The 21537-nt window shown below is 46.7% G+C and overlaps 1 protein-coding gene across 1 annotated transcript; it reads right to left on the reverse strand.

Annotated features, from left to right (window-relative positions):
- Positions 1-4480: 4480 nt before the first annotated feature.
- LOC105484409 (myocilin) lies at positions 4481-20895 on the reverse strand. Its single transcript, XM_011745960.2, has 3 exons — positions 20189-20895; positions 7669-7794; positions 4481-5775 (listed from the first exon to the last, which is right to left on the reverse strand). Exons 1-3 carry the CDS (start codon positions 20751-20753, stop codon positions 4991-4993), a joined length of 1476 nt encoding a protein of 491 aa, XP_011744262.1. The 5' UTR covers positions 20754-20895; the 3' UTR covers positions 4481-4990.
- Between the last annotated feature and the right edge of the window lie 642 nt (positions 20896-21537).

The raw sequence follows: 21537 nt of genomic DNA on the forward strand, positions 1-21537 counted from the left end.
GTTTGTGTCTTAATGGGATTGTTCTGGCTACAGCATTGAGAGTAGGCTGCATTGGTCGGGGGAACAGAAGCAGGTCAGCTGCTATTGTAGTAATCCAGGAACAAGACGATGGTCATTTAGACCGGTTACAATTGGGGTGATGAGAAATATGGGCAGATTCTGGATCTATGTGTTTGAAGATGAAACCTACAAAAGCTGCCGATGGATTGGATGTGGGGTATGAGAGAGAGGTGGGTAAAGGATAACTCCAAGATTTTTGGCCCGAGCAACTAGAGGGATGGAGTTTCCTCAGCCACAAGAAGAGCAGATTTACCTGGGTGCAATGGTTCATGCTTGTGGGGGCTGAGGCAGGAGGATTGCTTGAGGCCAGGAGTTTGAAACCAGCCTCATCAACATAGGGAGACCCTGTCTCTACAAAAAAAAAAAAAAAAAAAAAAGCCAAGCATAGTGGCTTAAACCTGCAGTCCCACCTACTTGGGAGGCTCAAGCTGCTTCTTGCTTGAGCCCAGGAGTTTGAGGATACAGTGAGCTATAATTTGCCACTGCCCTCCAGCCTGGGTGATAGAGTGAGACTTTGTCTCAAAAAAAAAATTAAAAAATAGTAATAAAACCAGCAGATTTGATGTGTCTGATGAGGAAAGAGGAGAAGGTCAGATGTTCAATATGTGCTAGTTTGACATGCCTAACAGACATCTAAATGGAGATGCCAAGGGGGCAGGTGATGTGTGAATCTGGAGTTGAGGAGTAATCACTAGGCTGGAGACATAAGCATGAGGTTCGTTAGCATATGTGAGTTGGAATCTAAAGCCCTGATGTTAGATGAAATGCCCAAAGGAATGAGTAGATAAGAAGAGACCCTAAACTGAGTCCTGGGGTGCTTCAATCTTGACAGGGAGCTAACCTGTAATCCCAGCACTTTGGGAGGCTGAGGCGGGTGGACTGCCTGAGGTCAGAAATTCAAGACTAGCCTGACCAACATGGTGAAACCCCGTCTGTACTAAACATACAAAAATTAGCTGGGTGTGGTGGCAGGTGCCTGTAATCCCAGCTACTCAGGAAGCTGAGGCAGGAGAATCGGTTGAACCTGGGAGGCAGAGGTTGCAGTGAGTCGAGATCACACCATTGCACTCCAGCCTGCGCAACAACAGCGAGACTTAATCTCAAAAAATAAAAATAAAAATTAAAATTAAAATTAAAAGTCGGGGTTAAAAGGAGGAACCAGCAAAAGAAACAAAGAAGGAACAGTCAAAAATGGAAGAGGAGTCTAACATTCTGGAAGCTTCATGAAGAAAAAGTTTTTCTTCCTTTTGTTTCCTCTTCCTGTTTCTTCTTCCTCTACCCTCTTCTTCCCTACCAAAGCCTGATGCAGTGGGTTATGGAGAGAAAGAACAGGAGCCATGGGAAGGGCTGTGCAAACAGGATTGGCTCATCTCAGCATCTCAGTGTCTTTCTACCTTCCACTTTTCATTCAAACACCTGGCAGGTAGAGGTGCTTAGTAGGATCAATGAGCTCATGCATTCTGATTTCTGGACTTTTCAGTTTTTAAGAGTCTGCTGTCAGTGGGGGAGAGTGGTTGACACCCAGATGTTATGGGCTAAATGGTATCCCCACCCCAAATTCATATCTGAAAGTCCTAATCCTAACACTTTATCTTTAACTTTTAGGTCTTTTTTAAGACAGAAACTTGCTCTGTTGCCCAGGCTGGAGTGTGGTGACATGATCTCTGCTCACTGCAGGCTTCGCCTCCCAGGTTCAAGCAATTCTCCTGCCTCAGCCTCTCAAGTAGCTGGGATTACAGGTGTGCACTACCACACCTGGCTAATTTTTATATTTTTAGTAGAGACGGGGTTTCACTATGTTGCCAGGCTGGTCTTGAACCCCTAACCTCAAGTGATCCTCCTGCCTTGGCCCCCCAAAATCCTGGGACTACAGGTATGAGCCACCGTACCTGGCCCTAATCCTAATACTTTAGAATGTAACTGTCTTTGGAGACAGGGCCTTCAAAGAGGTGATTAAGCTAAGCTTAGGTCATTAGGGTGAAAAGAGATTGTACATGTACAGACATGTACAGAGAGAAGATAATGTGAAGATGTAGAGAACAGCCAGTCATCTATAAGCCAAGGAGAGAGGCCTCAGAAGAAACCAACCCTGCTGACAACTTGATCTTGGACTTCCAGCCTCCAGAATTGTGAGAAAATTAATTTCTGTTGTTTAAGCTATGAAAGGAAAATAAATCTTGGGGTCCCCAAACCACTAAGCTAAAGTGAAAAGTCAAGCTGAAAAGTACTTAGGGTAAACCTGCCTCCCATTCTGTTCAAAGTCACCCCTCTGCTCACTGAGACAAATGCATATCTGATTGTCTCTTTTGGAGAGGCTAATCAGAAACTCAGAAAAATGCAACTGTTTGTCTCTCACCTACCCGTGACCTGGAAGCCCCCTCCCTTCTTGAGTTGCCCCACCTTTTGGACAGAACCAATGTACATCTTGATTGGTGTCTCATGTCTCCCTAAAATGTATAAAACCAAGCTGTTCCCCAACCACCTTGGGCACATGTCATCAGGATCTCTCCTGAGGCTCTGTCATGGTGCCCTCAACCTTGGCAAAATAAACTTTCTAAATTAACTGAGACTTGTCTCAGCTATTCAGGGTTCAAAAGCCACCCTGTCGGTGGTATTTGTTATGGGGGTTCAAGTATATTAATACACCAGTGGAGAGGCATTTTGAGATCTCATCCTCTCCCTCCTCATTCATGGCATGTGTAACCTTAATGAGAATAAACTCCCAGGGGAAAAGAAAAGCCAGGCCTGGTGCAGTGGCTCACGCCTGTAATCCCAGCACTTTGGGATGCTGAGACAAGCAGATTACTTGAGGTCAGGAGTTTGAGACCAACCCAGCCAACATGGTGAAACCCCTGTCTCTACCAAAAATACAAAGATTAGTTAGGCATGGTGGCACATACCTGTAATCCCAGCTACATGGAAGGCTGAGGCAGGAGAATCAATTGGATCCCGGAGGCGGAGGTTGCAGTGAGCTGAGATAGCACCACGGCACTCCAGCCTGGGTGACAGAGTGAGACTCCTGGGGGAAAAAAAAAAAAAAAAAAAAAAAAAAGCTGCCTCATGGGTCTGGCCATTGGAACTCAGAGGACACCAAATCTGGAACTGGAAACAGAGATGTGGATGCCAGCAGCAAAGCTGGAATCTGCCTGATGGCTAAAATCAAGTGTGAGACACTCTGCCTGGGTCCTTCCCCCTGAGTGCCAGGTGCCAGTGTGCCCTCACCCTCACTTGTCTCAAGCATAGATTCCACCTCAAAGACGTGGGGAGATGAAAGGCCTGAATTGGTTGACAACACACTGATGTGGTGGAATCCAAGCTGAACTGGCAAATGAAGTGTTCTACCATTAGGTACAATGGCAACTGAAGAGGGAAATTAAGTTTGTCATTAAAACATAATGCAGCCAGGTGTGGTGGCTCGTGACTGTAATCCCAGCACTTTGGAGGCTGAGGTGGGAGGATTATTTCAGGCCAGGAGTTTGAGACAAGCTGAGGAACATAGTGCAATCCTGTCTCCACAAAAAAATTTAGAAAATAATATTGCTATAAGGGCTGGGAGGATAATGGACTTATTAATGGGTGTAGAGTTTCAGTTTTACAAAATGAAAAATGTTCTGGAGATGGATGGTCGTGATAGTTGCCCGATAATATGAATGTGTTTAACACCACTGAGCTGTGCCCTTATAAATGACTGGGATGGTACATTTTGTTATATTTTACTACAGTTTTAAGAGTTGGAAGAACAAAACAATGCTATAAGGTTTCTCCACCTGAGGTTGAGGCTTATAAAATTCATGCTCCTGATGACTGATAAAAACTGAAGTGGAAGGGCCAGGCGTGGTGGCTCACACCTGTAATCCCAGCACTTTGGGAGGCAGAGGTGGGCGGATCACGAGGTCAGGAGATCAAGACCATCCTGGCTAATATGGTGAAACCTCATCTCTACTAAAAAAAGAAAAAAAAATCAGCCGGGCGTGGTGGCGGGCACCTGTAGTCCCAGCTACTTGGGAGGCTGAGGCAGGAGAATGGCGTGAACCCGGGAGGTGGAGTTGCAGTGAGCTGAGATCGTGCCACTGCACTCCAGCCTGGGCAACAGAGTGAGACTCCGTCTCAAAACAACAACAACAACAACAACAAACCAAACTGAAGTGGAGTTAGGGCGAATAGAGGGTGGGTTCAGGGGAGAGATTGAAAGATTGCTCAGGTAGTACCGAGAGCACCAGGAGATGTAGGTGGGAAGGTGTGATTGCTGCTATTTGCTTGGTGTCATCCTGCACAACACCTCAAAACGAGGCACAAGCCTCTCAGTTACAGACACACACATCCTGCAATCACGTCTCCCAACCTGAAGGAATGACTTGATGGTTGGAATCTGTACCCTTCTCTTAAGCAAAGATTCCCACAAAGTTCAAGGCAGAGAATGTTGGGTAAGAAAATTTTATTTCACAATGCAAAGGGTTATGTGAGATCAAACTGTATTCTATCTGAAGCATTAGAAGCCAATTGTAGTAAATGCATCTTACTTATGTTCGATGCTGGCCAGAGGAGCTATTCTGCTTCCTTTAGAAGTTATGCTTTTCATTGTGGCTTGTGGTAACCATGTAACATGCAAGAGCAATGGTTTTCAGGAAGAAACTACTATACCTTATAGCTTTTGCCCCAAATCACAAGAAAACTTGAACTATGTCATTAAACGTCCCATAAATGCTGACAGAAGAAAAGGATATTTATTCTCATATGAAATTGTCTATGCCCTCAGACTACAATTCCTGCATAGTCAGATGGTGACCATGTTCATCCTTGTGGATTAATGAAAACCTGGAAAGCAGTCAGAGCTGCCTGGGCCCTGGCTGGCTGGCTCTCCCTTCAGCCTGCTCCCCTCAGGAGCCCTGAGCATCTCCTTCTGACATTGCTGGTACAGCTTGAAGGCTTTTCACATCTTGGAGAGCTTGATGTCATAAGTGACCATGTTCAAGTTGTCCCAGGCAAAGAGTTTCTTCTCCAGGGGGTTGTAGTCAATCATGCTGCTGTACTTGTAGCGGTTCTTGAATGGGATGGTCAGGGTCTTGCTGATACCTGTGCCTGTGTCATAAGCAAAGTTGACGGTTGCATCTGCTGAGGAGTAGCTGCTAACGGTGTACAAGGTGCCACAGATGATGAAGGCATTGGCGACTGACTGCTTACGAATGTTCGTCTCCCAGGTTTGTTCAAGTTCCAGATTCTCTGGGTTCAGTTTGGAGAGGACAATGGCACCTTTGGCCTCATCAGTACTGTAAATGACCCAGAGGCCTGATTCATCCACAGCCAAGTCAATGTCTGTGTAGCCACCCCAAGAATACGGGAACTGTCCGTGGTAGCCGGCTCCAGGGATTTCCTTCTCAGCCTTCACTGTCTCGGTATTCAGCTCATATCTTACGACAGTTCTGGACTCAGCACCCTGGAAATAGAGGCTCCCCGAGTACACCACAGCACCGGTGCTTTCAAGTGGCCTGGGCAGTATGTGAACCTTAGAAGGGTAGCCCTGCATAAACTGGCTGATGAGGTCATACTCAAAAACCTGGCGGACATCTGTGCCAACTGTGTCAATTCTCCATGTGGTCTCTCGGGTGTAGGGGTAGGTGGGCTTGGGATCTCGCATCCACACACCATACTTGCCAGTAATTGTTTCTGCTGTTCTCAGCGTGAGAGGCTCTCCTACCCAAACTAGTTCTCCACATCCTGGTGAATTCAGAAAAGAAAACGAAGCACCACTTAATCCATAATCTTTCCAAACACAGACAGTGATCATGCGGAAGCTTGGCAGAGCCAGTAGATGTGAGAGCCCTAGGGACAAATCGTCTGGGTTTAAAGACAGGCTCTGCCACCCACTGGCTGTGTGACTTTCAGTAAGTTACTTAGCTCTCTATGCCTCAGTTATCGCATTTGTAAAAGGGGATACTAATAGTCTTTTGGGTAGTAGGGCTGTTGTAAATTTTGAATGTAATTATATATGTTAAGTGCTTGGTATAGAGTAAATGTGTGGTAAATGCTATGTGATCAATCTGTGTTTCATGTTATTGACAATTATTGCTACCACTGAGGGGCATGCATGGGAGTGGGAGCTACAAATATTTAAAGTACAATTCACTCAGTATCAGTTGTAAGGATGAAAGTTGCACGGAGGGCTTCAACTGCATTTGTAATATTCTACTTAAGCTGAGCAGGGACTCATGGGTATTCATTGTATTACTTATTGTGACTTTCATGCCTGGTTTGTTTCATTACTATAAGATAGGAGAGAGAAAAATCAACTCATAAGAATAATCTCCATACAACAAAGTTTTTCGAGCCCGATCTGATGAGTCATATATTTCATACATCATTTTAATATAATAAACATGAAAATAATAATTTTTTTGAGACAGGGTCTTGCACTGTTACCTAGGCTGGAGTGCAGTGGTGCAATCACAGTGCACTGCAGCCTCGACCTCCCAGGTTCAAGCAGTTCTCCCATCTCAGCCTCCTGAGTTGCTGGGACTGCAGGTGCCTGCTATCACTCCTGGCTAATTTGGTTTAGAAAATAATTTTTTAAATGTAGTGAAGAGACTGTTGAAAATTTAGAGTTACCAGAATCACAACGGATGTCTGTAATTTTTTTTTTTTTTTTTGAGACGGAGTCTCACTCTGTCACCCAGGCTGGAGGGTAGTGGCGTGATCTTGGCTCACTGCAACCTCTGTCTCCTGGGTTCAAGCAATTCTCCGGCCTCAGCCTCCCAAGTAGCTGGGATTACAGATGCGTGCCACCATGCCTGGCTAATTTTTGTATTTTTAGTAGAGACAGTGTTTCACCATGTTGGCCAGGCTGGTCTTGAACTCCTGACCTCAAGTGATCCGCCAGCCTCAGCCTCCCAAAGCACTGGGATAACAGGAGTGAGCCACCGCGCCTGGCCCAGATTTCTCTACTTTTAATGGGCACCTTCGGTTTCCTCATAGAAGGTAGAAACACTTTGCTGCTCATATCTTAGAGAACCGTGTTTTAAATATTTTATAACCACTCTTTGCGTGCATGCCCTTCAGTGCCAGTAATCATTGTCAATAACATGGATAGTCAAAGTTTCTGGAAATCACAGTATTAGTCATAAAGTTGGACTTTCAGGGAACACTTTGAAGAGAGCCAAACTGTACTTTTCCTAAGTGGCCAAAGTTCAGAAAACATACTGTTAGTAACAGATTGTGGCTGAGATGGTGCTTGGTGTACACCTGTCCCTAAAATAAAGATATGAAGGCGCTACTGAAAAATGTAATTTCTCAAGTATACTTAATTCTACATGACAATCAAGGGGATGAAATCAACACATCTCTCATCTTGCCCTGTGCAGCCCAGCCCAGCCTCCCAAGTGTGGGTGATTGGATAGAGGGCTTTGTTAGGGAAAGGCTGGCTCCTGCAGACCTGCTCTGACAAGGGAACAGAGCGAGAGAGAGTTCTGTTCTTCTCCTCCCCTCCCTCTGCTCCCAGGGAAGTTAGTTTCCCCTTTGGGTGGGCATTTACCCTATACTGATTCTCTGAAACACAGCACTAGACATGAATAAAGACCATATGGGCACAAAAGGGAAGAAACCTTAACTTCATACCGTTGTCTCCCTCTCTACTCTGGAGATGGCCAGATGGGCTCTCCTTCAAAATTCGGGAAGCAGGAACTTCAGTTAGCTCGGACTTCAGTTCCTGGAAGGCCAAAGTGTCCAAATTCCATGTAGAAACTGCATTAAAAGAAAGAGACAAAATTTTACTCTAAGAAAAATATGGCCCAAGGATTGACTATGTTGAGGATGACATTTGAATAGGCTGCCGGCTGGGCATGGTGGCTCATGCCTATAATTCCAGTACTTTGGGAGGCTGAGGCAGGCAGATCACCAGAGGTCAGGAGTTCGAGACCAGCCTGGCCAACATGGTGAAACCCTGTCTTTGCTAAAAATACCAAAAACCAGCTGGGTGGGTGTGGTGGCAGGCTCCCGTAATCCCAGCTTCTTGGGAGGCTGAGGCAGGAGAATTGCTTGAACCCAGGCGGTGGAAGTTGCAGTGAGCCAAGACTGCACTATTGCGTTTCAGCTTGGGCAACAAGAATGAAACTCTGTCTCAAAACTAACTAACTAGATAAGTAGGCTCCCAAAGATATGGTGTTTGAGATTTGATTTTAAATAAGGACTGGGGATGGGGTAGGGGTCAGAGAAGGGAAGATAAAAACTGATTGGACTGTGCTGATAACGGTTGGGCCTGAGTGATGGCTACATTGGAGTTCATTGTAGTCTCTATACTTTTGTGAATGTTTGAACAATCCCATAATTAAAAATCTCATAAATAATAAATTGCATAGCAATGTGCCTGCCTTACAGTAGGATATTCAAAATCAAATAAGGTTTTAATTAATTTCCACTAGAAGGGCTGATTTGTGAATAGGTGAGCTGTAATTTCAGGAATATGGAGACAGTCCTCAGCATCTTCTTAGATGTCTGAATTTCAACAATTAAAAATTCACGAAAAATTAGCTGGGCATGGTGGTAAGCATCTGCAGTCCTAGGTACTTGGGAGACAGATGTGGGAGGATTGCTTGAGCCCAGGAGTTCAAGGCTGCATTGAGCTATGATCCTGCCACTGCACTCCAGCCTGGGTAACAGAGCAAGGCCCGGTCTCAAAAACAAACAAACAAACAAACAAAGAGGCCAGGCACAGTGACACACGCCTGAAATCCCAGCACTTTGGGAGGCCAAGGCAGGAGGATCACTTGAGGCCAGGAGTTCAAGATTAGCCTGGCCAACATCGCGAAATTCCATCTCTACTAAAAATACAAGAATTAGCCGGGTGTGGTGACACGTGCCTGTAGTTCCAGATACTCAGGAGGCTGAGGATCATTGAACCCAGGAGGCAGAGGTTGCAGGGAGCCGGGATTGTGCAACTATACTCTAGCCTGGGCAACAGGGCAAGACTCTGTCTCAAGAACAACAACAAAAAGAATTTAATTGTGGCTCGTATCTGTAATCCCAACACTTTGGGAGGCCAAGACGGGAGGAGCACTTGAGCCCAGTTGTTCAAGACCAGCTTGGGCAACATAGGGAGACTCCTTCTCTTAAAAAAAAAAAAAAAAAAAAGATTAAAATGTACTGCATGACTTAAGGTTCCTTCCCTTGTTATATGCAAATATTCTTGTAAGAAGTAACATATTAAGCTTTATACTTTCAGTAGAAATATTCTGCCTGATTCCTTTCTGAGACCAGTTTTGCATAATGGAGAGGCAGCGTGTGCACAGTTCCTACAGGAGTTTGGGGTGGGGGCGGTGCGCCATACAGAAGGGAAGCGGGTGGGCAGCACTGGTTAGACAGTAAGTGATCACAGTGTGCTACATGTCTCTACTCTTGCTTAGGATTATGATCTCACAACAGTTCTTGAATACGAGGATGAGGCAATAGCCACAAGGAACAGGCTTGGCTGTTTTAAAATGCAGTTTGGCCAGGCATGGTGGCTCACACCTGTAATCCCAGCATTTTGGGAAGCCAAGGCAGACAGATCACTGGAGCCCAGGAGTTCAAGACAAACCTGGGTAACATGGTGAAACCCCATCTCTACAAAAAATACAAAAAGTTAGCCAGGTGTGGTGATGTGTACCTGCAGTCCCAGCTACTTGGGAGGCTGAGGTGGGAGGATCACTGGAGCCCGGGAGGTCAAGGCTGTGGTGAGCAGTGACCGTACCACTGCACTCCAGCCCTGGCATAGAGTGAGACCCTGTCCTCCCCTCCAACCTCCCAAAAAACCCATCACATGCACACAAAAACAAATAAAACGCAGGTTTGATGAGTATTCAGGTATGGCAAGGCCAACATCCCAGGAGGCAATTGTCACTGAAAAACAAGTTAAAGCCAAATTATGGAGACAGTAAAAAGATCAGCAGTTTTTGGGTGAGGAAGGGATGACGAGGTGAGGCACAGAGGATTTTTAGAGCAATGAATACTGTGTATGACGCTATAATGGTGGACACACGGCACTATGCATTTGTCCAAACCCATAGAAGGCGCAACACCAAAAATGAACCCTAATTTAAACTGTGGACCTTGGGTGATGTGATGCAGGTTCATCAGCTGTAACAACTGCTCTGGCGGGGGACGATGATAATCGGGGAGGCTATGCATGTGTGGGGGGCAGTAGTATCTGGGAACTCTGTGTACTTTTCTCTCGATTTTGTTGTGAACATAAAACTGCTCTAAAAAAAAAAATCATTTTTACAAGTTGTTGTACTCACGGATCCCAAGAGGAAGGGGGCCACACTAAGCCCAGGAGGCCACCTGGGGAAGCACCAGGGTTGCTCCAGAGGAAGAGGGTGCCAGGGGAAAGTGTGGGAAAGAGCCTTTATTCTTTCTATGGGAAGAAAAGGGGAGGCAGGATAAGCGGGTTTAGGGTTGGGGAGTTTGAATAATTTCAGCAGGCTCTGAGGTCATAGGCATTTTCTCTAATTGTCTGGAACCAGGCCCTGGGGTGATTAGGTCAGGGGGACAGTGGCCTTGAGTTTGAGCCAGATGGAGGAGGTCACAGGGTGTGGGCTGTGGACTGGTTGGTTTGCATATGAAAGCTGTGCTCCCAGGCGAGTCCTTTGCTATCTGTAGGAACTGGAGGGGCAGTCCCTCCAGTGTTTGCAAGGCCCAGACAGCAAAGCATCAGAATAAAAACACACGCTTAATACACTGGGCTTTTCTCTTGCTGAACCTCTGAGTCACTTCTCTGCCCTTTGAGCAACTTATTCCCCACTCAGGATTCTCCGGTGTTCAGGACAGTGGGAGGAAAGTGAGTGCATCCCCTGAGGCCGGGGCGCCTACACAGCTGAGGGTCAGGAACACATGTTCTGCCTTTGATCATTTGTTTGCTCAACTCTCCTAAATTTAGATTTCTGGCAGAGAGGATCACCACAGCAGTCTTAGTCCTCTGGTTGTACCACATTTCATCAAAGCCACACATTATTTTACATTTTCACATCTCCGGAATCAGAGTACCTTGTTTGAGTTGCTGGGGTTCGGCTTCAACAAATTATAGTACTGGAAAAAAATTCTCCCTGGAAGGAGCGGAAGAAAACATTCAGCTAGCTCTCAGGTACGGGCTGGGCCAGACAGCCCTGCTGCCCACGGTGAGCCAGCTCAGCAGCTGCTGCAGCTGCCTACCCCCGATCCCAGCTGCCCTTCTCTCCTCTCCACCCCTGCCTCTGTGGCTGCAGTTGTTCAACAAGCCTCCCTGAAAGTGTTAATGCCCTGGAGGTGGGTGGGTCCTCCATCCCTGGGATATCCCTCAGTCTAGAGTGCACCATGTGAGTAGTTAAAACCCATAAGCTGGCCAGGCGCAGTGGCTCATGCCTGTAAACGCAGCACTTTGGGAGGCCGAGGTGGCGGAATTGCATAAGGCCAAGAGTTTGGGACCAGGCTGGGCAACATAGCGAGACCCCATCTCTACAAAAAATTAAAAAGTTAACTGGGTGTGGTGGTGCAGCCTGTGGTCTCAGCTACTCAGGAGGCTGAGGCAGGAGGATGGCTCTTGAGTCCAAGAGGGTAAGGCTGCAGTGAGCCATGATCATGCCACTGCACTCCAGCCTGGGTGACAGAATGAGACCCTGTCTTTAAAAAAAAAAAAAAAAAAAGTCTCATAAGCCAAAATGTATAGGCAACTGAGGACATCCTCAGTGTGCATTCCGAACTCCAGGGGCAATTGGGAGTAGCCCCAGGGACATGGCAGGCTTTCATTATCCCTAGCCTCAAATCCACAGAGCTATTTATCCATCCTTTCAGTCACATTACTGGAGCACCTATTGAGTAGAAGGCTGTGCTAGGTGCTCAAGATAAAAGGTGTCTAAGACACAAGTTTGTCTAATAGGCTAGTCTATGTTAAACACACACACACACACACACACACACACACACACACACACAGTTGGTCCATGCCCTTAAGGAAATCATAATCTGGCAAAGTCCTCATAGCCGAGAAGGAAAATGGGTTTATTCCGGGCTGCTGCAGAAACCAGAGTCTCTTGGACAATCCCAATGGCTCCTGAAGAGTCCTGGAAATTTTATTTCGTTCCCTGACTCTCCTTCTCCCTATCTGAGGTTCTGCGGGGATGAGGAAACCCCTTTGTTGTTCATTCTAAAGGTTGCATTGGCCTAGGAGGGTATCCAGGGCAGGGACTGATTCACTAGGTCAAATGGAGGTTCCTTAGACCAACCTGAGATCACTACCAGCTGCTTCCCTTCTCCCCTGGTGCAGGCACCACACACCTCTGGCAGGGACTTGGTGCTGCCCATGGGGGAGAGGGACAGGGTGCCCGAGGTTCCCTGTTCTTCTGTGCTGCCAGGGGGAGGTAAGAGAGCGTGACCCCCTTCCTGTACACAGGGTGGCAGAACCATCTGTAACCTCCCTCTGTGCTGCTGCCTCGCCCATTGCCACGCCTTCTCTCTTAGGCCCAAAACACACACCCAGGCTGTTAGGAGCAGCCCACGGCTGCCTGGCCTCCCCAGCCTCCTGCAATGTGCAGAGGCTTATATGATGTGGCAAACTCTTGCCAGGACAATTTTTCAAAATCAGGGCATTAAGCAAGTTCCTTGAATTGAGCTGGTTTCCTTTCATCTGTACCTTTTCTCAGATCACTGCAGACTCTGCCTCAGGACAATTCAAATTTCATTGTCTCGACTCTTAGAACATAAGAGTTGCTGGGCGTGGTGGCTCACGCCTGTAATTCCAACACTTTGGGAGGCTGAGGTGGGTGGATCATGAGGTCAGGAGTTTGAGACCAGCCTGACCAACATGCTGAAACCCCATCTCTACTAAAAATACAAAAATTCGCCGGGCATGGTGGCGCATGCCTGTGATTCCAGCAACTAGGGAGTCTAAGGCAGGACAATCGTTTGAACCTGGAAGGCGAAGGTTGCAGTGAGCTGAGATCCTACCATTGGACTCCAGCCTGGGTGACAGAGAGAGACTGCAGACAGCACCTGATAAAGTTTAACTATCGCTACCACTTATTAAGTGTCTCTTATGAGCCAGTACTGTGCTGGGTGCTTGCTACTCACTACTTTCAAATAACGGTCCTAAAAGTGAACGTTAATATCCCGTTTTGCAAATGAGGAAACCGAGGTTCAGAAAGGTTAAGTAACATGCCCAAGGTCACACAGCTAAGTGGTGTAGCTGGGACTTGAACCCATGTCTTCCAAGGCCATGGCAGCTGTGAACTCTTCTATCCTGTGCTGAGGAGGTGTGTCAGTTAGAAACGTATTGCCTCTCGGCCGGGAGCGGTGGCTCAAGCCTGTAATCCCAGCACTTTGGGAGGCCGAGACGGGCGGATCACGAGGTCAGGAGATCGAGACCATCCTGGCTAACACGGTGAAACCCCGTCTCTACTAAAAAATACAAAAAACTAGCCGGGCGCGGTGGCGGGCGCCTGTAGTCCCAGCTACTCGGGAGGCGGAGGCAGGAGAATGGCGTGAACCCGGGAGGCGGAGCTTGCAGTGAGCTGAGATCCGGCCACTGCACTCCAGCCTGGGTGGCAGAGCGAGACTCCGTCTCAAAAAAAAAAAAAAAAAAAGAAACGTATTGCCTCTCAGAGCTGAGTGCACCCTTGCACGCATGCTGTCTGAAGAACAAGAGCTTTAAAGTAAGCACGATATTGAACTATCTCAGTAGAGGGCGCTGGAGGGACATCGTGGGAGGAAGAAGGTCTGCAGGTTTCCTGCCCTGCGTCCATAGGCGGTGCGACCGTGAGGACATTTGGTGGAGTCCTGCCCCAGCCACGGACCCAGAGCGAAGTTCTTCTGTGACCTCACAGCCACAGCCTGGCCATAGCCTTTCCACAGCCCTCCCAGCAAGGAACCCAGAGTCCCTGCACAGGGACCTCAGTGCTCGGGAGGCCTCCTGCCTGTGCCTGCCCTGACTCCCACCATACCCATGCCACGCGTTGCAGGTTGCCCTCCTCACCTGCACTGGGAGGCGGCCTATTGCAGCTGCAGACCAGATGAGGCCTGCGCACATCAGCCACCTTCTCTCCTAGCTGATGTGCTGAACCTCACTTTCCCCTTCCAAGCTTGTCCGGCACCCTCCCTCAGCCCTAGGTGCCTGTGGAGTTCACTTCTATCTACAGTTGCTCTTTCATCACGGTCAGTAATCCTTTAAAGTAAACTTCCCCAGCTTAACCCACTGTGTGATTTCTATCTCCTGACTGGACCCAGATTTCTCCTGGAGGCTTTAGAAGAGCCTCAAAATGCTGCTCACCACTTTGTGCGGTGACCCACTCCTGGGGCTGAGCTCAGGTCCCAGTGGGTTGCCCTATAAACTCTCAGCTCCCGGGCTGTGCACTCAATCCTCTTATCAGTTCTTCCACGCTCACTGGCAAAGAAGAGGCAGCAAAGGTGCCTGACTGGTGCTGGGTTCCCCGCCGGCTCCCACCATGGCCCTTACGGCTCTGAGCAAGGAGCCATTCAGTTTGTGCCTTGCAGGAGCCACTCCTTTTGTGCATTAGCTGGAATAAACATGAACTGCAATAAAACATAACGTCAGGAAAAGGCTTCCAGGATGACTGCAAGGCCAGTTCCCAGTTGGCAGGGGAGATGGTTAAATTATGAGCCTGCTGGCTTCTTCTAGGTCATGTCAGCCAGGAGCATCTGGCAATGGTCAGCCTCCAGGAATGGAGCCATCTGGCATGCGGGTGGAAGCCCAGAATAGAGGATACAAGACCCAAAGGCAGAGAAGCAATCTCGTAAAGGGGCCTGGACCTAAGCCAGAAGTCGTAGCTCCTAGTTCAGCTCTTCCACGTCCTAGCTGTGTAACTTAGGATAAATGACTCCACCTCTCTGAGTCCCAGTATTCTGAGCTGAGTTGTTTAGATGATCACATAAGTATAAATGAAATGGCCCTCAATAAAGATGTGTCAACACTAAAATTTCTCTGGAATGTTTTAAAATCACTAACATTTCATCGTGAATGTGGAGGAAAACCAAAAAGAGGTTGTGAAAATATAAGGACTGGACTGTGTCAGATAGTTAGCATTTTTAGGGTTTTTATGTTTTAGGTTTGTGTTTTTTTTTTTTTTTTTGAGACAGAGTCTCACTCTGTCAGCCAGGCTGGAGTACAGTGGCATGATCTCAGCTCATTACAACCTCTGCCTCCTGGGTTTAAGCAATTCTTCTGCCTCAGCCTCCCGAGTAGCTGGGATTACAGGTGCCTGCCACCATGCCTGGTTAATTTTTGTATTTTTAGTAGAGACACGGTTTTACCATATTGGCCAGGCTGATGTTAAACTCCTGACCTCGTGATCCACCTGCCTCAGCCTCCCAAAGTGCTGGGATTTACAGGCGTGAGCCACTGCGCCCAGCTGTTTTTTTTTTTTTTTTTTTCCTAGGTTTTTAAAAATGTTAAATTCAGTCCTGTGGTTTAAAGGTTCATGTCTATTACAAAATTCTGGAAATGTCTGTGTTCTCTGCCCTCACTTCTTTATAGACTTGCATTTTAGAGACCTCAGTCTGGAAACTGAATTTATTAACTCATTTGCCTATAGACATAGGCATTGTAATAATTTTCATAGATATTTTCTACCACTGATAAGTTCAGTCCATATTACATAAATGAAAGGAATGAAATAAAACAAGCTATGCCTACATATCTACAGGTTGTCAGAAACATCTTAGGAAAGTGAAGACTAGCTAATTGACTATTGTCCTGAGTACTGCTCTAACTTGTACTGTCTCTAGAATCAATGCATGTTATTAAAATGTTATGCACATGTTGCCATATTGATTATTGAATGATGCTTTAAAACAATAGTGGAACTCTGGCCGGGTGCAGTGGCTCATGCCTGTAATCCCAGCACTTTAGGAGGCCGAGGTGGGTGGATCACAAGGTCAGGAGTTCAAGACCAGCTTGACCAACATGGTGAAACCTCATTTCCACTAAAAATACAAAAATTAGCTGGGCATGGTGGTGTGTGCCTGTAATCACAGCTACTTGGGAGGCTGAGGCAGGAGAATCGCTTGAACCCAGGAGGCAGAGGTTGCAGTGAGCCGAGACCGTGCCACTGCACTCCAGACCGGTGACAGAGCAAGACTCCATCTCCAAAAAAAAAAAAAAAAGGTGGAGCTTAAGCAAAAGAAGCCTTTCTAGTTATATTTTATCCACTGAGTGACCACTGTTCAGCACTGCACTGGGTGCTTCCCTGTGTGACTGCTAATTTGCATGATGACTCCCATGAGGGATTATCATCCCCATCCTATTCTGGGTAAGGAAAGGGAATCTGCAGCACTTGTGTTGAACATCTCGGGTTTCTCCCCTCCACCCTCCACTCACATCCTGCCCACCTTTTTGCAGTCATTGCTGAGGCAACCTGCCTCTTGCAGGTATCACCTGCGGGGACCTCGCCTCAGCCACCCTGGCCCAGCTTCTCTGACTTTCTGCATAGAAAATCTATAAGAACAGGCCGGATGCAGTAGCTCATGCCTGTAATCCCAGCACTTTGGGAGGTAAACATGGGTGGATACTTGAGGTCAGGAGTTCAAGAAGTTCAAGACCAGCCTGGCCAACATGGTGAAACCCTGTCTCTACTGAAGAAGAAAAAAAAATACAAAAGTTAGCTGGGCGTGGTGGTGTGCACCTGTAATCCCAGCTACTCGGGAGGCTGAGACAGGAGATTGCAGAGAGAAATCCAGGAGATGGAGGTTGCAGTGAGCCAAGATCGTGCCACCGCTCTCCAGCCCGGGGGACAGAGCAAGACTCCATCTAAAAAAAAAAACAGTCCACAAGAACAAACCTTGTCCCCACATCCGAGTATCATGGAAATGCAATATACTCCATGGGATAGCCCTTGGCCAAGAGAGTATCAAATCCATGGGGAAACACTCCCCTCTTCTGTCGCAGTCTACACAGCCCCTCTGAAGGGCTTGACGGTTCAAACCTCCATTGCCCACTGTGGTGACCAGCTTGAGAAGGCCCCCACTTTGTGGCTTTCCTGCCTTCCCTGTCTCACTCTCCCCTGTCTCCACTTCTCTAGGATCATGGTTCGTATAAACCAACTGCACACAAGCCCTCTTCCTGGCTCTGTTCAACAGTAGACCAGTCCAAAGCAGGGGCTAAATAACAGACAAAGCAGGCCTTCTCTTGTGACAGTAATAACCAACTCTAATGTATCTTCTGGTAAATTATATCAATTATATATATTTTATTTTATATACAATAAAATTATATATTATACACAATAAAATTATATATATAATTGTATATATTTATATGTATTATATGTAACATATATATATTTTTTGAGACGGAGTCTCCCTGTGTCACCCAGGCTGGAGTGCAGTGGCGTGATCTTGGCTCACTGCAACGTCTGCCCCCCAGGTTCAAGCGATTCTCCTGCCTTAGCCTCTGGAGTACCTGGATTACAGGCATGTACCACCACACCCGACTAATTTTTGTATTTTTAGTAGAGACAAAGTTTCCCCATGTTGGCCAGGCTGGTCTCAAACTCCTGACCTCAAGTGATCTGCCCACCTCAGCCTCCCAAAGTGCTAAGGTTACAGGTGTGAGCCACCACACCTGGCCAATTATATATTTTTTCTACTTTTCAAAAACTATTATATATACATAAAATTTATATAGGTACATATATGAAACTTTTATATAAGCCCAGAGTAGAAAAATTTCTATATAACTTTGTAATAATAGTTATGTGGTAAAATATGTCATATTATATATATGTATAAACAAGTGATTTCCATTGTTACAATGGAAAAAATTGTAGTTTTTTCCTACATAACAACTATTAATACACGATCAAGAAAGTGGTGGTAACAATTTGAGCTGCAGGTGGAATACGGAAAGGCTGCCTTCTCAGGCCTTACCTTTGTCCACTCAGCCTCACTAAGCTTCTCTACCCAAACCTCCACACCTAGTTCTTGCCACTCCTACAGACTTATATTGCAGCCTCCAGAATGCTCCCTTTTCCCTAGATCTGGAACCTTGAAACAGATCTTTTGTTCCAAGCATTCCTGTACCTTTCTGTCTTTTACCTTTAGGGTCTGTAAACCAGAGGTCAGCTAAATGTCCTGAAAGTCACTGAACCTCATGGCCAGGTGCAGTGGCTCACACCTGTAATCCCAGTGCTTTGGAAGGCCAAGGTGGGTGGATCACCTGAGGTTAGAAGTTCGAGACTAGCCTGACCAACATGGTGAAACCCCATCTGTACTAAAAATACAAAATTGTCCTGGCATGGTGGCACATGCCTTTAATCCCAGCTACTTAGGAGGTTGAGGTAGGAAAATTGCTTGAACCCAGGAGGCAGAGGTTTCAGTGAGCTGAGATCATGCCATTACACTCTAGCCTGGGCGACAAGAGTGAAACTCTGCGAAAGAGAGAGAGAGAGAGAGAGAGAGAGAGAGAGAGAGAGAGAAAGAAAGGAAAAGAAAGGAAAGAAAAGGAAGTCACTGAACCTCAGAGGAAGAGGCCAGAATTCTAGCTTTGCCACTAACTGGTAGGCGGCTATCAACAAACTGAATAACCTCTCTGGGCCTCAGTTTCCATATCTGCAAAAATCAGCCAGTGGTACCGGATGCTCGTTAGGTCCCTTTCCAGTTCCACATTCTTGTACTAATATAATTTCCTTCTTTTGAAAACCATCCGCTACTAGAAAAGAACTTCCATGTTTGGTCTTCAATATAATGGGATGTTGCCCTTATTTCAAAAGTGGAGTAGCTGGAAAGATCAAGAAGAAATATAAAATTAGGAAACACATCTAATAAATCCCCAAAGACTTGTTAAATGACCACAAAAGAAGTTTTTCAAGCCTGTAGAAAGACTGAAAGAATAGTACAATAAGCTCCCCATATACTTAGACTCACCAGTTTGCAATTCACCAGTTATTAATATGTTGCCACAGTTGTTTTACCTTTCTTTCTCTCATTATCTGTATATTTGCAGTCTTTCTTCAACTATCTGAAAGCAAATTGCAGACATCCTGACGCTTCACCCCTGGGTACTTAAGCATGTATCTCCTTAGAACAAAGATTTTATCCTTCACAACCACAGTATCATTATCTCACCAAGAAACTGAACATTAATACAGTAACATAGTAATGAGCAGTCTATATTCAAATTGCCTCAGTTACCCCAAACCTGTTCCTCATAGCCTTTTTCCCCCTTGGATGAACACACCAATCAAGACTCATGCACTACATTTGGTTAACACATTTCTTTAGTATCTTTAATATAGAAAAAACCCATCCCAACCCCTTTTTTCTTTCTTCCTTGGCACTGACATCTCTGACCCATCCAAACTAATTGTCCAACAACTGGATTTACTTGCTTAGTTCCTCATGATTAGACCACTTCCTCAACAGCGAATATTTGGGAGCACACTTTCACAAACAGTGACACAAATACTGTCTTCCCAGCTAATAAGAGGAGCATTCTCCCTCCCCCAACACACACACACACACACACACACACACACACACACACACAGACTCACCTTCAGGCAAGAAGGAACCAGGATGAACAGAAGAGCCTATCAGTCATCTCAAGAATTTGGTGACTTAAAAGCAGAGGTTCTCAGATTGGACTGAGTAAGAAAACTTTCAGAACAACATATTGAGGAAACTGACAGAGAGGTGCCACTTCTTTATTTTACCAAGGAAGAACATTTAAAAATAAACAAAAACTTACCACTTATTATCATTTCCTAAATCTATTGTAATTTCATAAATAAAGGTCATTTTAACACCAAAAGGTATGAATAACAATCTAAACAAAGGTTCAGAAAAGGATAGTGTTTTTCAAAAGGGACAGTGGGCAACTTTCTACTGCTCACATGCAGACATGTCTCACCCAGTCCTTTTATTTCTCCTTTTGCTACGGACTATCAAAACTGTTGTGGAGGGGGCACAAGAACTCTGAACCACTAACCTAAATGAAGCTCTCAGGAGCTAAATTACTAGTAATATTTGAAGGTGATCGCTGTGCTTTCCTTATCTGTCTTGTGCTAGCTGTGCAGTCTCTGAGAGAAAGGGCAGGCAGGGAGGCCTGGGGCACCTGTAACAGTTCACTATGAGCCATAACACCTGCTGAACTCAGAGTCCCCCCACTCTGCATTCTTACCTTCTCTGGAGCCTGGTGGCACATCCCGAGCAGTGTCTCGGGTCTGGGGACACTGGCCCCTTCTCAGCCTTGCTACCTCCTGGCTGCTGCTTTCCAACCTCCTGGCCAGATTCTCATTCTCTTGCCTCAGTCTCTTCTTCTCTTCCTCCAGAACTGACTTGTCTCGGAGGAGGTTGCTATAGGCAGTCTCCAACTCTCTGGTTTGGGTTTCCAGCTGGTCCCGCTCCCGCCTCAGGGTACCCAGCTCCCTCTGCAGCCCCTCCTGGGTCTCCTGGGGCCCGGCAGCCCGGTCCAAGGTCAACTGGTGGTGGAGGAGGCTCTCCAGGGAGCTGAGCCGAGCTTTGGTGGCCTCCAGGTCTAAGCGCTGGGTGCTGCTGTCTTTCTGTAGGTTATGGATGACTGACATGGCCTGGCTTTGCTCTGGGCAGCTGGATTCATTGGGACTGGCCACACTGAACGTATACTGGCATCGGCCACTCCGGTCATTGGCCTTCCGGAGCTGAGCTGTCCTGGCCCCCACATCCCACACCAGGCAGGCCAGAAGCAGCAGCTGGACAGCTGGCATCTCGGACCCAAAGCTGCAGCAACGTGCACAGAAGAACCTCAGTGCAGACGCTGGGTGAGGCTTCCTCTGGAAAGCTCTGCTGTGCTGAGAGGTGTCCGGATGGGTGGCCTTGCTGGCTCATGCCCGAGCTCCAGAGAGGTTTATATATACTGGGGAGCCAGCCCTTCATGAGGGAAAAGAGAGGTGGCCACGTGAGGCCGGGTGGGGCTGTGCACAGCGGGGGTTGCCTTCACACTGCCAGCAAGATTCTTAGAAAATAACCTTCCAGAAGTCTGTTTGGAGTTTCTTTTGAAAAAGAACATCCCGATTTATATACCCACACCCCAATAATAGTCCCTATGTCCCCACCTGATTTTACACACACACACATACACACACACAAACACATATACAGACACACAAACACATGCACACACACACACTCTTACACATGTCCCCCTCATTCAACAGGACTACCAGTGTGCTGATTTCAACAAGGATATATTTCTAGTGTATATTTCCATTCACTCTACAAACTCATTGAGAACCGGCACTGTGCTAGGCACTATGCTAGGAAGTGGAGATCCAGACAAAGCAGGGACAGAGACAAATAACAGCCAGCCAGAACACAAGGACGGCACCCCACCAGGCTCCAGGGAGAGCATTCCTATGGAATCTGCAGATTTCCTCCCTCACCCCTAGCTTTAAAACAACTGTGTATCTTTGGGAGAACTTTCTAATTTCAGTCTTGCGTCTCAGGCACCAATGTCAATGTTAGTCTCTAAATCAGTTCTTACCCTGTGTG

The sequence above is a fragment of the Macaca nemestrina genome, chromosome 1, assembly GCF_043159975.1.
Source record: "Macaca nemestrina isolate mMacNem1 chromosome 1, mMacNem.hap1, whole genome shotgun sequence".
Lineage (NCBI taxonomy): Eukaryota > Metazoa > Chordata > Mammalia > Primates > Cercopithecidae > Macaca > Macaca nemestrina.

What these genes read in the sequence shown, in the direction of transcription:
- LOC105484409 (XM_011745960.2), bottom strand. Translation starts at nt 20,753, where the DNA reads ATGCCAGCTGTCCAGCTGCTGCTTCTGGCCTGCCTGGTGTGGGATGTG. An exon ending in GCCACCAGGCTCCAGAGAAG is followed by an intron (nt 7,795 to 20,188) that starts GTAAGAATGCAG and finishes CTTTTAATGCAG; the next exon opens with TTTCTACATGGAATTTGGAC. An exon ending in GAGTAGAGAGGGAGACAACG is followed by an intron (nt 5,776 to 7,668) that starts GTATGAAGTTAA and finishes TGAATTCACCAG; the next exon opens with GATGTGGAGAACTAGTTTGG.